We start from the raw sequence: 16,117 nt of genomic DNA on the forward strand, positions 1-16,117 counted from the left end.
GTGGGCTCATCTTGGGCGGATGCCCGAGGGGGTCTCGGCTTTAAAATTTTGCCGAGCAGCTACGTGGTCAGGGGGGAACACGTTTGTAAAATTCTACAAATTTGATACCCTGGCTGAGGAGGACCTGGAGTTCTCTCATTCGGTGCTGCAGAGTCATCCGCACTCTCCCGCCCGTTTGGGAGCTTTGGTATAATCCCCATGGTCCTGACGGAGTCCCCAGCATCCACTAGGACGTTAGAGAAAATAAGATTTTACTTACCGATAAATCTATTTCTCGTAGTCCGTAGTGGATGCTGGGCGCCCATCCCAAGTGCGGATTGTCTGCATTACTTGTACATAGTTATTGTTACAAAAATCGGGGTATTATTGTTGTGAGCCATCTTTTTTAGAGGCTACTTCATTGTTATCATACTGTTAACTGGGTTCAGATCACAAGTTGTACGGTGTGATTGGTGTGGCTGGTTTGGGTCTTACCCGGGATTCAAGATCCTTCCTTATTGTGTACGCTCGTCCGGGCACAGTACCTAACTGAGGCTTGGAGGAGGGTCATAGGGGGAGGAGCCAGTACACACCATGTGATCCTAAAAGCTTGCGTTTGTGCCCTGTCTCCTGCGGAGCCGCTATTCCCCATGGTCCTGACGGAGTCCCCAGCATCCACTACGGGCTACGAGAAATAGATTTATCGGTAAGTAAAATCTTATTATAATTCCACACATTAAAAAATGGAGAACAAAAATGTGAAGGTTAAAATAGGGAAAGATCAAGATCCACTTCCACCTCGTGCTGAAGCTGCTGCCACTAGTCATGGCCGAGACGATGAAATGCCATCAACGTCGTCTGCCAAGGCCGATGCCCAGTGTCATAGTAGAGAGCATGTAAAATCCAAAAAACAAAAGTTCAGTAAAATGACCCAAAAATCAAAATTGAGAGCGTCTGATGAGAAGCGTAAACTTGCCAATATGCCATTTACGACACGGCGTGGCAAGGAACGGCTGAGGCCCTGGCCTATGTTCATGGCTAGTGGTTCAGCTTCACATGAGGATGGAAGCACTCATCCTCTCGCTAGAAAACTGCAGTGCCACTCCTAGATGGGCCAGGTGTTTGTGTCGGCCACTTGGGTCGCTTAGCTTAGTCACACAGCTACCTCATTGCGCCTCTTTTTTTCTTTGCATCATGTGCTGTTTGGGGACTATTTTTTTGAAGTGCCATCTTGTCTGACACTGCAGTGCCACTCCTAGATGGGCCAGGTGTTTGTGTCGGCCACTTGGGTCGCTTAGCTTAGTCACACAGCTACCTCATTGCGCCTCTTTTTTTCTCTGCATCATGTGCTGTTTGGGGACTATTTTTTTGAAGTGCCATCCTGTCTGACACTGCAGTGCCACTCCTAGATGGGCCAGGTGTTTGTGTCGGCCACTTGTGTCGCTTAGCTAAGTCACACAGCGACCTTGGTGCGCCTCTTTTTTTGCTTTGCATCATGTGCTGTTTGGGGAGTGTATTTTTGAAGTGCCATCCTGCCTGACACTGCAGTGCCACTCCTAGATGGGCCAGGTGTTTGTGTCGGCCACTTGTGTCGCTTAGCTTAGCCATCCAGCGACCTCGGTGCAAATTTTAGGACTAAAAATAATATTGTGAGGTGTTCAGAATAGACTGAAAATGAGTGTAAATTATGGTTATTGAGGTTAATAATACTATGGGATCAAAATGACCCCCAAATTCTATGATTTAAGCTGTTTTTGAGGGTTTTTTGTAAAAAAAACACCCGAATCCGACAAAAAATTTTCAGGGAGGTTTTGGCAAAACGCGTCCGAATCCAAAACACGGCCGCGGAACCGAAACCAAAACACAAAACCCGAAAAATTTCCGGTGCACATCTCTAGTTCTAAGTAACGCCATACAAAATCACTACATGTGGCAGAGGGTCTATGTAGCGCCATGCGTAATCCCTACACGGGGCAGAGGGTCTAAGCACCACATGGAATCACTACGTGTGGCAGAGGGTCAAAGTAACGCCATGCGGAATCACTACACATGGCATAGGGTCTAAGTAACTCCATGCGGAATCACTACACGTGGCAGAGGGTCAAAGTAATGCCATGCGGGGTCACTACATGTGGCAGAGGGTCTAAGTAATGCCATGCGGGGTCACTACATGTGGCAGAGGGTCTAAACACCATGCGTAATCCCTACACACGACAGAGGGTCTATGTAGCGCCATGCACAGTCACTACACGTGGCAGAGGGTCTAAGCACCACATGGAATCACTGTGTGGCAGAGGGTCAAAGTAACGCCATGCGGAATCGCTACACATGGCAGAGGGTCTAAGTAACGCCATGCGAAATCCGTACACGTGGCAGAGGGTCTAAGTAACGCCATGCGAAATCAGTACACATGGCAGAGAGTCTAAGTAACGCCATGCGAAATCACTACACGTGGCAGAGGGTCTAAGTAATGCCATGCGGGGTCACTACATGTGGCAGAGGGTCTAAGTAATGCCATGCGGGGTCACTACATGTGGCAGAGGGTCTAAGCACCATGCGTAATCCCTACACACGACAGAGGGTCTATGTAGCGCCATGCCCAGTCACTACACGTGGCAGAGGGTCTATGTAGCGCCATGCCCAGTCACTACACGTGGCAGAGGGTCTAAGTACCACATGGAATCACTACGTGTGACAGAGGGTCTAAGTAATGCCATGCTTAATCACTACACATGGCAGAGGGTCTAAGTAATGCCATGCTTAATCACTACACATGGCAGAGGGTCTAAGTAACGCCATACGGAGTCACTACACGTGGCAGAGGGTCTAAGTAACACCATGCGGAGTCACTACACGTGGCAGAGGGTCTATGTAACGCCATGCGGGGTCACTACATGTGCAGAGGGTCTAAGTAATGCCATGCGGGGTCACTACATGTGGCAGAGGGTCTAAGCACCATGCGTAATCCCTACACACGACAGAGGGTCTATGTAGCGCCATGCCCAGTCACTACATGTGGCAGAGGGTCTAAGCACCACATGGAATCACTACGCGGTGGCAGAGGGTCTTAAGTAATGCCATGCGGGGTCACTACATGTGGCAGAGGGTCTAAGTAACGCCATACGGAGTCACTACACGTGGCAGAGGGTCTAAGTAACACCATGCGGAGTCACTACACGTGGCAGAGGGTCTATGTAACGCCATGCGGGGTCACTACATGTGCAGAGGGTCTAAGTAATGCCATGCGGGGTCACCTACATGTGGCAGAGGGTCTAAGCACCATGCGTAATCCCTACACACGACAGAGGGTCTATGTAGCGCCATGCCCAGTCACTACATGTGGCAGAGGGTCTAAGCACCACATGGAATCACTACGCGGTGGCAGAGGGTCTTAAGTAATGCCATGCAGGGTCACTACATGTGGCAGAGGGTCTAAGTAGCGCCATGCATCTTGTGCTATATGGCTCAGAAGGAATGGATGCATGAGGACAGCTCTGTATCACAGTTGTGCTATTTTGATTTTGTGAGATGTAATAAATGATGGTTAATATAATGAGCGGCAGTTACATGTCCTGTACTGTTATGTATTTGGGTGATCTTCAGTATGCCGGCTGTCGGGATCCCGACAGCCGGCATACCGACACTTATTCACATTCGTGGGGGTCCACGACCCCCCTGGAGGGAGAATAAAATAGTGTGGCGCGCCACCGTGCCCGTAGCGTGGCGAGTGCAGCGAGCCCGCAAGGGGCTCATTTGTGCTCGCCACACTGTCGGTAAGCCGGCGGTCGGGCTCCCAGCGCCGGGAGCCCGACCCACGGCATATCGTAGTGAACCCATGTATTTGAATAACCTGCAGGTAAAAAAATGTTTAAACTATGGAATCTATATATAAGAATTGGTGCACAAGGTGCTGTAGTTCGTAGCAAGCCGCCTCCCCAGTATGTAGGGGTGCTGTCTTCATTGAAGTGACATCACCAGGAGCGTCCCATGGTGGGATTTTGGGGGGGGGGGTGTGTATGCTGCTTGAGTTTTACGCTGGGGAATATGTCCATTGGTGTTTATTGGTCATTGCTGCTGCTGGTTGATGTTTATTGGGCATTTTTACTACTAGTGTATGACCAGTGATTGCTCAGAGTTCATCATTTGGATGGGTCCAGGAAGCCGTATTTTAAAGGCAAGGATTCCAATATTTAATACCACATTGGGGTGTATTGAATTGTAGTCGGAATTGCTGTCTTGTCAGGGAGACGTGAGTTTCCGACTTTTTTAGGTCGGAAACTGTTCCGACCTATTCAGTTTGGCTGCCGTTTTTCCAACAAGTCGCCAATTCCTACTTGTTGGAAAATACGTGGATCGGTGGAATAGCCGCGGATTCATGTGTTTTGTCGGAATCGCGGCTAAATCTGACAGGTTTTATCCCCGTTTCCGACAATGTCAATCCGACTTTATCATGTCTGATTTGGCCGCTAATTGAATACTCAAATGTCGAATTTTTTCTGTCGGAAAGAATCCGACATCAATTGAATATACCTAATTGTCTCTATGTTTAGTCTTTTTATTAAGCGATAATTAAGTAATAATGATGGCATAATACACATAAATAATGGACCATAATTTAACTTTTAGATTTAATTGATTAAGGCAATGTTATATTCTCCCTGTGTCCGTCACCCTGGAATGCCCTCCCTACATGAGATTTGCTGGGGTCTGATACATATGGAAGTCCTCTTGGTAAATGTGCCGCCATCACATGGTCTGGCTTCCCATGGCTTTCACCAGTTCACCGTGGGGACCCCATTCTATTATGAGGTCTTATAACCATTTGCAATCGATGGTCCTTGGTGAGAACACGTTATGGGCTCTGTACCTGTTTCAGGACATCGATGGATAACAGGAACAGTCTATCGCTGAAAGGAAGGGAGATTGTCTGAGAGATGTGTGGAGCAGAAGCCGGGCAGTGGGTGTTACTTAGACGCCTCTTCTGTGCTAATGCTCCTAACAACGAGGGGGTAATAGCTTCAATCTTAGGGTTCAGACTCTCTGGAAGAACTAAGATATTAGCATGTGCATAACAGCTTTGTTATTGGGATGGCACATACCGTGGATGGCACATAACGTCGGCAACGTGGACGTTTGGAGAAAGGGACAGGATTTGCTTTTGGGTCTTCTGCCAGGAATGGAATGAGCTGGAATTTACAGGGTTATTGGTGCCCTGTGACAGAAACATGATCACTGCAGTGGGTAGATACATGATTGACTTGAGTTCAGCACTTGCCACCAGTATTCCTAGATGCAAAGATTGCTGTTTAATAACTGCAGAAAGTATAGGCCCTTTTATAATGAAACCCTCCCCTTTACTAAGGAGGTTGTTGTCTCTGAAAGCGGTAGCACAAAGTTGTCTTTCAGCTGGAGGTGTTGCCAAATCTGCTTCCCCCGGTCCTGTACGCCTTATACCTTCCACCCCCAGTACGACTTATACCTTCCATCCCCCAGTACAACGACTTATACCTTCCGTCCTCCAGTACAACGCCTTATACCTTCCATCCCCCAGTACAACGACTTATACCTTCCGTCCTCCAGTACAACGACTTATACCTTCCATCCCCCAGTACAACGACTTATACCTTCCATCCCCCAGTACAACGACTTATACCTTCCATCCCCCAGTACAACGACTTATACCTTCCACCCCCAGTACAACGACTTATACCTTCCATCCCCCAGTACAACGCCTTATACCTTCTATCCCCCAGTACAATGCCTTATACCTTCCGTCCTCCAGTACAACGCATTATACCTTCCATCCCCCAGTACAACGCCTTATACTTCCATCCCCCAGTACAACGCCTTATACCTTCCATCCCCCAGTACAATGCCTTATACCTTCCATCCCCCAGTACAACGCCTTATACCTTCCATCCCCCAGTACGCCGCCTTATACCTTACAACCCCCAGTACAACGCCTCATACCTTCCATCCCCGGTACAACGACTTATACCTTCCATCCCCAGTACAACGCCTTATACCTTCCATCCCCAGTACAACGCCTTATACCTTCCATCCCCCAGTACAACGCCTTATACCTTCCATCCCCAGTACAACGCCTTATACCTTCCATCCCCAGTACAACGCCTTATACCTTCCAACCCCCAGTACAACGCCTCATACCTTCTATCCCCAGTACAACGCCTCATACCTTCCATCCCCCAGTACAACGACTTATACCTTCCATCCCCAGTACAACGCCTCATACTTTCCATCCCCCAGTACAACGCCTTATACCTTCCATCCCCCAGTACAACGCCTTGTACCTTCCATCCCCCAGTACAGCGCCTTATACCTTCCATCCCCCAGTACAACGCCTTATACCTTCCATCCCCCAGTACAACGCCTTATACCTTCCATCCCCCAGTACAACGCCTTGTACCTTCCATCCCCCAGTACAACTACCTTCCATCCCCCAGTACAACTACCTTCCATCCCCCAGTACAACTACCTTCCATCCCCCAGTACAACGCCTCGTACCTTCCATCCCCCAGTACAACGCCTCGTACCTGCCATCCCCCAGTACAACGCCTTATACCTTCCATCCCCCAGTACAACGCCTTATACCTTCCATCCCCAGTACAACGCCTTATACCTTCCATCCCTCAGTACAACGCCTTATACCTTCCATCCCTCGGTACAACGCCTTATACCTTCCATCCCTCGGTACAACGCCTTATACCTTCCATCCCCCAGTACAACGCCTCTAACCTTCCATCCCCCAGTACAACGCCTCGTACCTTCCATCCCCCAGTACCACGCCTCATACCTTCCATCCCCCAGTACAACGCCTCATACCTTCCACATCCCAGTACAACGCCTTATACCTTCCACCTCCCAGTACAACGCCTTGTACCTTCCATCCCCCAGTACAACGCCTTATACCTTCCATCCCCCAGTACCACGCCTTATACCTTCCATCCCCCAGTACCACGCCTTATACCTTCCATCCCCCAGTACAACGCCTTATACCTTCCATCCTCCATGCGAATACTCTCCCGCTTACCATTAGGAGCCCGGTTAGGTCAGAGTTGAGCGTTCAATGTTGGAATGTGAAAGGGAGAAATAATGGCGGTCGGGCTATGAACACGTGTATAGTATTTCCGTAGGTGTGATCAGTGTGTAGCTCCTGTGTCTCTGACATCTTGGTGTCTGATGCTTGTCTGTTGTAGCACACGAATGTGGAAAACACGGTGTCCCTCCAGCCCACCACAACCTACTCTACAGCGCCTACGTCTGTGACCAGCACCTCTTCCATTGTTAGCATAGCCAGCAGCATCAACACTACAAACAGCTTGGGTCTGAGCGTCCCCATTGTCAGCGTCCCTGCCGCCGCCAGCACCCGGGCTGCTCCGCTAGTGTCTTCAGGTGAGAGGGGCAGACAGGCTGGCGACAGGTGTAACGTTACTGCAATAATGTGAGTAATTCTAGTCCTATAAAGTCCACCTCCGCAGTTGTGCGGTTTTAAGTCACGGCATAACTTTCCAGTGTCCATCAGTTGTTTTTAGAGTCGTGTCTATTCCTTTGGCAGCGCATGCTGCCACTTGTACCTACCGGCTGCCACTTGTACCTACCGGCTGCCTAAACCTAGCCTACAGTTGTCACTGAGATATCCTTCTTTCTATGTATCTTAATACCCCTTTACCACTAAATGCTGGGAATTTGCCACCAACCCTGGTAAAGTACAGGGTCAGGAAGAAGGGACTTGGGGCAGATTTATTAAGCCTGGTGAAGTGATAAAGTGGAAAATGCTCCTAAAATGTTACAGGCTGGGTTTGAAAAATGACAGGAGCTGATTGGCTGGTGCGTTATCACCTTCCACTTTATCACTTCTCCAGGCTTAATAAATCTCCCCCTTAGTCCCTGGTAGTCTGCTTTCACACTAAGCAAAATCCCAGATTGCTGTGGCTTCCCGTGGATTTTGCTTCTAGTGTGAAAGGGGTATTAAATGTGTTATTTATTTGTACGTGTGTATATAAACATGGGGAACTATAAGATACATACTCGGGCTCATAAAGGGCGGTAATCTTCTTGGCATGTTGTAAATCTCGTGGCTGCAGGAAATGTTCCTGGTTGTTTGTGGTAGAAGTTGCATCATAAATGATCTCCTCTATGTTGTGTTGTTCATTAAGCGGTTCGGTTTCATTATGTTTTCCAGGAAAAGCTCCTCCGAACCTCCCCCAGGGCGTGCCTCCTCTGTTACACAACCAGTACATTGTAGGACCCGGAGGCCTGCTGCCTGCATACCCAGTAAGCCCAGTCGTTGTGTGCCGTAATATTGTGCCTTCTTTGTCCTGGGGGCCTTGTGTAGTGGCTGTGGGTTCCACACATGGTTTGCTGAGGGGGTGTGATGGGAGGGGGAGGGGGTACATGGGCATTGTGTGCAGTGTGACTGAGGTGTTAGTGTGTGTGTGTGTGTGTGTGTGTGTGTGTGTGTGTGTGTGTGTGTGTGTGTGTCAGTAACGCTGACTGCGTTTTATTTTGTAGTGTGTCTGTTTTCTTGTGTTGATGTAAAGGGACCGACAATAGCTGATTGAGTGATTGACATGTGTTGTATGAATGTGAAACGCGTGGCGTCTCCGTGGACGTAGAGGATTGATGTGCAGTTGCATGTAGACTATTTGTTCTGGTTGTCCCATGCGTTGGCCTGACATTACCTTGTTTGTATTTTTCTATTCTGTTTATTTTTGCTGATTATTTCCCCTTGTTCTCTTTAAGCAGATTTACGGGTATGATGATCTCCAAATGCTTCAGTCCAGATTACCAATGGTGAGTGGTGTGGTGTGAGGGTCATGAGGCCCACCCATAGGATTTGAGGCATTGTTTATCTGTTTTGATTTGTATCCCTGTAAAAATCGTCTTGTTTGGTAACACGTCTCTGATTTATCATGCTCCGTTCACATGTTCTCAGTGCTTGTAAGAAGCTGCGCAGCATAATCGATTTATTTCCATAGGATTACTACGGAATCACATTTCCCGCACCGGCGACTCTGACCGGTAGAGACGGAGGTCTTGCAAGCAACCCATACTCAGGTTGGTTGGTGTTACAGTTTATGTTTGTATAGGTTATGAATGAATGTATGGATGGCATGTCCAGTTCCCCCCTCTCTCACTAGACCTCCATCGGTGATCATTTTACCCTAAATCCATTTCCTATTCCATCTTTGGGATTGTTCTACCATGGGGCTAGAGCTGGCACTCTAAAGCTGGGCTGGTCAAAAGTCTGTAGCGCCCCTCCTTTGAAACAAAGGTTCATGGTCACAGAATCTCATCGCCGAAGACTTGCGTTAGAGATTGGAAGCGGGCAAAACTGCACCTCATTGAATGACGTGGAGACGGTCTCCCCAGTCAGTTTTCTGCGGAGAAGAACCATTGGTCTCTTCAATCTAAAATAATCATTAGAACAGTAAAAGGAATTACATTTTGTTTTTCTCTGACGTCCTAGTGGATGCTGGGAACTCCGTAAGGACCATGGGGAATAGACGGGCTCCGCATGAGACTGGACACTCTAAGAAAGAATTAGGACTACTGGTGTGCACTGGCTCCTCCCTCTATGCCCCTCCTCCAGACCTCAGTTAGAATCTGTGCCCGGCTCGAGCTGGTTGCACACTAGGGGCTCTCCTGAGCCTCTAGTAAAGAAAGTATTTATTAGGTTTTTTATTTTCAGTGAGACCTGCTGGCAACAGCTTCGAGGGACTTAGGGGAGAGAAGCGAACCTACCTGTTTGCAGCTAGCTTGGGCTTCTAGGCTACTGGACACCATTAGCTCCAGAGGGATCGAACACAGGCCCAGCCTCGGTCGTCCGGTCCCGGAGCCGCGCCGCCGTCCCCCTTGCAGAGCCAGAAGCAAGAAGAACGTCCTGGAAATCGGCGGCTGAAGACTCCGGTCTTCATTAAGGTAGCGCACAGCACTGCAGCTGTGCGCTATTGCTCCCTATGCACACCACATACTCAGGTCACTGATGGGTGCAGGGCGCTGGGGGGGGGGGCGCCCTGGGCTGCAATTAGAGTACCTTATATTGGCAAAACAACACATAATATAGTCTAATAAACTATATATGTGTAAAAATCCCCTGCCATAATATTAATAAAAGAGCGGGAGAAGCCCGCCGAAAAAGGGGCGGGGCTATCTCCCTCAGCACACTGGCGCCATTTCCTCTTCACAGCTCCGCTGGAAGACAGCTCCCCAGGCTCTCCCCTGCAATTTCCAGGCTCAAAGGGTAAAAAAGAGAGGGGGGGCACTAAATTTAGGCGCAAAACTGTATTGTATAGCTGCTATAGGGAAAATCACTTTCTGTAATAGTGTAAATCCCTGTTTATATAGCGCTGTGGTGTGTGCTGGCATACTCTCTCTCTGTCTCCCCAAAGGACTTTGTGGGGTCCTGTCCTCAGAGCATTCCCTGTGTGTGTGCGGTGTGTCGGTACGGCTGTGTCGACATGTTTGATGAGGAGGCTTATGTGGAGGCGGAGCAGGTGCCGATAAATGTGATGTCACCCCCTGCGGGGTCGACACCAGAGTGGATGGATATGTGGAAGGTATTAACCGACAGTGTCAACTCCTTACATAAAAGGTTCGATGACATAACAGCTGTGGGATAGCCGGCTTCTCAGCTCGTGCCTGCCCAGGCGTCTCAAAGGCCATCAGGGGCTCAAAAACGCCCGCTACCTCAGATGGCAGACACAGATGTCGACACGGAGTCTGACTCCAGTGTCGACGAGGATGAGACATATACACAATCCACAAGGGGCATCCGTTGCATGATTACGGCAATAAAAAATGTGTTGCACATTTCTGACATTAACCCAGGTACCACTAAAAAGGGTATTATGTTTGGGGAGAAAAAGCAACCAGTGGTTTTTCCCCCATCAGATGAGTTGAATGAAGTGTGTGAAGAAGCGTGGGCTTCCCCCGATAAGAAACTAGTGATTTCTAAAAAGTTACTGATGGCGTACCCTTTCCCGCCAGAGGACAGGTTACGCTGGGAGACATCCCCGAGGGTGGATAAAGCGCTTACACGCTTGTCAAAAAAGGTGGCGCTGCCGTCTCAGGATACGGCCGCCTTAAAGGAGCCTGCGGATAGAAAGCAGGAGGTTATCCTGAAGTCTGTATATACACACTCAGGTACTATACTGAGACCTGCTATTGCTTCAGCATGGATGTGCAGTGCTGCAGCAGCGTGGTCTGATTCCCTGTCTGATAACATTGATTCCCTTGACAGGGACACTATATTGCTAACAATAGAGCATATTAAAGACGTAGTCTTATCTATGAGAGATGCACAGAGGGATATTTGCCGGCTGGCATCTAGAATAAATGCAATGTCCATCTCTGCCAGGAGATTATTATGGACTCGGCAGTGGACAGGTGATGCGGATTCTAAAAGGCACATGGAGGTTTTGCCTTACAAGCGTGAGGAATTGTTTGGGGATGGTCTCTCGGACCTCGTTTCCACAGCAACAGCTGGGAAGTCGACATTTTTACCTCAGGTTCCCTCACAGCCTAAGAAAGCACCGTATTATCAGGTACAGTCCTTTCGGCCCCAGAAAGGCAAGCGGGTTAAAGGCGCGTCCTTTCTGCCCAGAGGCAGGGGTAGTGGGAAAAAGCTGCACCATACAGCCAGTTCCCAAGAACAAAAATCCTCCCCTGCTTCCACTAAATCCACAGCATGACGCTGGGGCTCCACTGGTGGAGCCAGGTGCGGTGGGGGCCCGTCTCCGGAACTTCAGCGACCGGTGGGTTCGCTCACAGGTGGATCCCTGGGTTCTACAAGTGGTATCTCAGGGATACAAGCTGGAATTCGAGACGTCTCCCCCTCACCGTTACCTCAAATCAGCCTTGCCAGCCACTCCCCCGGACAGGGAGGTAGTGCTGGCGGCAATTCACAAGCTGTACCTCCAGCAGGTGATAATAAAAGTTCCCCTCCTTCAAGAGGGACGGGGTTACTATTCCACAATGTTTGTGGTACCGAAACCAGACGGTTCGGTGAGACCCATTCTAAATTTGAAATCCTTGAACACTTATGTAAGGAAGTTCAAGTTCAAAATGGAATCGCTCAGGGCGGTTATTGCAAGCCTGGAAGAAGGGGATTACATGGTATCACTGGACATCAAGGATGCTTACCTGCATGTCCCCATTTACCCACCGCACCAGGTGTACCTCCGTTTTGTGGTACAAGACTGCCATTACCGATTCCAGACGTTGCCGTTTGGTCTGTCCACGGCACCGAGAGTATTTACTAGTGATGAGCGGATTCGGTTTTACTCGGTTCTCAAAACCGAATCTTATTGGCTATCCAAAACACGTGACATCAGTGAGTCAATAAGATTCGGTTTTGAGAACCGAGTAAAACCGAATCCGCTCATCACTAGTATTTACCAAAGTAATGGCCGAAATGATGATACTCCTTCGAAAGAAGGGAGTTATAATTATCCCATACTTGGACGATCTCCTTATAAAGGCGAGGTCCAGGGAGCATTTGTTGGTCGGAGTAGCACTATCTCAGGAAGTGCTACAACAGCACGGCTGGATTCTGAATATTCCAAAGTCGCAGCTGGTTCCTACGACGCATCTGCTGTTCCTGGGTATGATTCTGGACACAGAACAGAAGAAGATGTTTCTCCCGGAGGAGAAGGCCAAGGAGTTGTCATCTCTGGTCAGAGACCTCCTGAAACCAAAACAGGTGTCGGTGCATCACTGCACGCGAGTCCTGGGAAAGATGGTAGCTTCTTACGAGGCAATTCCATTCCGCAGGTTCCATGCAAGGATCTTTCAGTGGGATCTGTTAGACAAGTGGTCCGGATCGCATCTTCAGATGCATCGGCTGATCACCCTGTCCCCGAGGGCCAGGGTGTCTCTGCTGTGGTGGCTGCAGAGTGCTCATCTTCTAGAGGGCCGCAGATTCGGCATACAGGACTGGGTCCTGGTGACCACGGATGCAAGCCTCCGAGGTTGGGGGGCAGTCACTCAGGGAAGAAACTTCCAAGGACAATGGTCGAGTCAGGAGGCTTCCCTACACATAAATATTCTGGAACTAAGGGCCATTTACAATGCCCTAAGTCAGGCAAGACCCCTGCTTCAAACCAGCCGGTGCTGATTCAGTCAGACAACATCACGGCGGTCGCCCATGTAAACCGACAGGGCGGCACAAGAAGCAGGATGGCGATGGCAGAAGCCACAAGGATTCTCCGATGGGCGGAAAATCACGTGATAACACTGTCAGCAGTGTTCATTTCGGGAGTGGACAACTGGGAAGCAGACTTCCTCAGCAGGCACGACCTCCACCCGGGAGAGTGGGGACTTCATCCAGAAGTCTTCCAACTGATTGTAAACCGTTGGGAAAGGCCACAGGTGGACATGATGGCGTCCCGCCTAAACAAAAAGCTAAAAAGATATTGCGCCAGGTCAAGGGACCCTCAGGCAATAGCTGTGGACGCTCTAGTGACACCGTGGGTGTACCAGTCGGTTTATGTGTTCCCTCCTCTTCCTCTCATACCAAAGGTGCTGAGGATAATAAGAAAGAGAGGAGTAAGAACTATACTCATCGTTCCGGATTGGCCAAGAAGGACTTGGTACCCGGAACTGCAAGAAATGATCTCAGAGGACCCTTGGCCTCTGCCTCTCAGACAGGACCTGCTACAGCAGGGGCCCTTTCTGTTCCAAGACTTACCGCGGCTGCGTTTGACGGCATTCCGGTTGAAGTCATTCCTACGCTGATAAAAGCTAGGAAAGATGTGACAGCAAAGCATTATCACCGCATATGGCGAAAATATGTTGCTTGGTGTGAGGCTATGAAGGCCCCCACAGAAGAATTTCAGCTGGGTCGTTTTCTGCACTTCCTACAGTCAGGACTGACTATGGGCCTAAAATTGGGTTCCATTAAAGTCCAGATTTCGGCCCTGTCTATTTTCTTTCAAAAAGAACTGGCTTCACTGCCTGAAGTTCAGATGTTTGTTAAGGGAGTGCTGCACATTCAGCCCCCTTTTGTGCCCCCGGTGGCACCTTGGGATCTCAACGTTGTGTTTGATTTCCTAAAATCACATTGGTTTGAGCCACTTCAGACCGTGGAATTAAAATATCTCACGTGGAAAGTGGTCATGCTTTTGGCCTTGGCTTCGGCTAGGCGGGTGTCGGAATTGGCGGCTTTGTCCTGTAAAAGCCCCTATCTGATCTTCCATATGGACAGAGCAGAATTGAGGACACGTCCCCAATTCCTCCCTAAGGTGGTATCAGCGTTTCATATGAACCAACCTATTGTGGTGCCTGCGGCTACTCGGGACTTGGAGGCCTCCAAGTTGCTGGACGTAGTCCGGGCCCTGAAAATCTATGTTTCCAGGACGGCTAGTGTCAGAAAGACTGACTCGCTGTTTATCCTGCATGCACCCAACAAGCTGGGTGCTCCTGCTTCTAAGCAGACTATTGCTCGCTGGATCTGCTCCACGATTCAACTTGCACATTCTGCGGCTGGACTGCCGCATCCTAAATCAGTGAAGGCCCATTCCACGAGGAAGGTGGGCTCTTCTTGGGCGGCTGCCCGAGGGGTCTCGGCTTTACAACTTTGCCGAGCTGCTACCTGGTCGGGATCAAACACGTTTGCAAAATTCTACAAGTTTGATACCCTGGCTGGGGAGGACCTTGAGTTTGCTCATTCGGTGCTGCAGAGTCATCCGCACTCTCCCGCCCGTTTGGGAGCTTTGGTATAATCCCCATGGTCCTTACGGAGTTCCCAGCATCCACTAGGACGTCAGAGAAAATAAGAATTTACTCACCGGTAATTCTATTTCTCGTAGTCCGTAGTGGATGCTGGGCGCCCATCCCAAGTGCGGATTGTCTGCAATACTTGTATATAGTTATTGCCTAACTAAAGGGTTATTGTTCTGAGCCATCTGTTCAGTGAGGCTCAGTTGTTATTCATACTGTTAACTGGGTATAGTTATCACGAGTTGTACGGTGTGATTGGTGTGGCTGGTATGAGTCTTACCCGGGATTCCAAATCCTTTCCTTGTTGTGTCAGCTCTTCCGGGCACAGTTTCCCTAACTGAGGTCTGGTGGAGGGGCATAGAGGGAAGAGCCAGTGCACACCAGTAGTCCTAATTCTTTCTTAGAGTGCCCAGTCTCCTGCGGAGCCCGTCTATTCCCCATGGTCCTTACGGAGTTCCCAGCATCCACTACGGACTACGAGAAATAGAATTACCGGTGAGTAAATTCTTATTATTTTCACAGGAATCCACAAACTTTCCCTCTGCTGCTTAGCAGATGAAATGATCTCAAGTTGTGGGCCAAAAAGTACACTTCTCAAAACGTAGGGATTTTTAGGGGTGTATTCAATAAGATTCGGATCCATTCCGACATGCATTTGTCGGAATGGATTCGACAACCCCTATTCAATGGACGGCCAAATCTGACTGTCAGATTTTAGCCAAATCCAACTGTCGGACCTGGCCGTACCCGGGGTCCTGTCCTGCCGCTGCTGTCAGTGGCTGCCGAGTGTGCTGACGGTGGCAGGGGGAGTAACGGCGGTGGACAGTGGGGGTTAGCTGGCAGGTGGCGGGGGTAAGCTGGACGGGGGGGGCGCTGCAGGGAGAGAGGTGCCTGGCCGGTGGTCGGCCAGGCAAGGTACCTCTCATCCCCGTAGCCCGCCGCGCCGCTCCCCGTCTCCTCCCCTCAATCCAACTTGTTTACAAGTCGGATTGAGTTTGTCGGAAAGAGGCTTCCGACAGAAGCACGCGGCCGCCGATCCATGTGTTTTCCGACAAGTCTGGAATTCCCGACTTGTCTGAAAAAAACTGCCTCTAATGAATAGGTCGGAACCCCTTCTGACCTATTTCTTTCGGAAGCTGCCATCTTTCCGACAAGACGCCAGCTTCCGACAGTTATTGAATACACCCCTAAGAATGTCTATACCTCAGGATCTACAGTTGTCCTCATACACCTCTCCTCTCTGTACCATATGGCACAAGAAGCCTAGTGCAACTCCTGCTGTGCACTTTTCTCAGTTTTGCTACCATTTCCTTCATTATGCTACTGTGGACTCTGTTTTGCTTCTTGTTCATAGATAGTTTACCAGCTAGGGGCTTTTTGGCCCAATATGAGAATA

The 16,117-nt window shown here is 49.5% G+C and overlaps 1 protein-coding gene across 10 annotated transcripts in view; it reads left to right on the forward strand.

Annotated features, from left to right (window-relative positions):
* Nucleotides 1–16,117, forward strand: part of UBAP2 (ubiquitin associated protein 2) — a 186,256-nt gene that overhangs the window by 141,621 nt on the left and 28,518 nt on the right. For 8 of the 10 annotated variants that reach the window (XM_063957893.1, XM_063957859.1, XM_063957926.1 and 5 more), the window contains exons 19-22: nt 7,197–7,392; nt 8,183–8,274; nt 8,743–8,793; nt 8,979–9,057. In XM_063957893.1, coding sequence (XP_063813963.1) covers nt 7,197–7,392; nt 8,183–8,274; nt 8,743–8,793; nt 8,979–9,057 — 418 coding nt within the window. The remainder of the gene's footprint in view (nt 1–7,196; nt 7,393–8,182; nt 8,275–8,742; nt 8,794–8,978; nt 9,058–16,117) is intronic. The other 2 variants (XM_063957901.1, XM_063957934.1) reach the window with 1 other exon arrangement.

Source organism: Pseudophryne corroboree, chromosome 1, assembly GCF_028390025.1.
Source record: "Pseudophryne corroboree isolate aPseCor3 chromosome 1, aPseCor3.hap2, whole genome shotgun sequence".
Lineage (NCBI taxonomy): Eukaryota > Metazoa > Chordata > Amphibia > Anura > Myobatrachidae > Pseudophryne > Pseudophryne corroboree.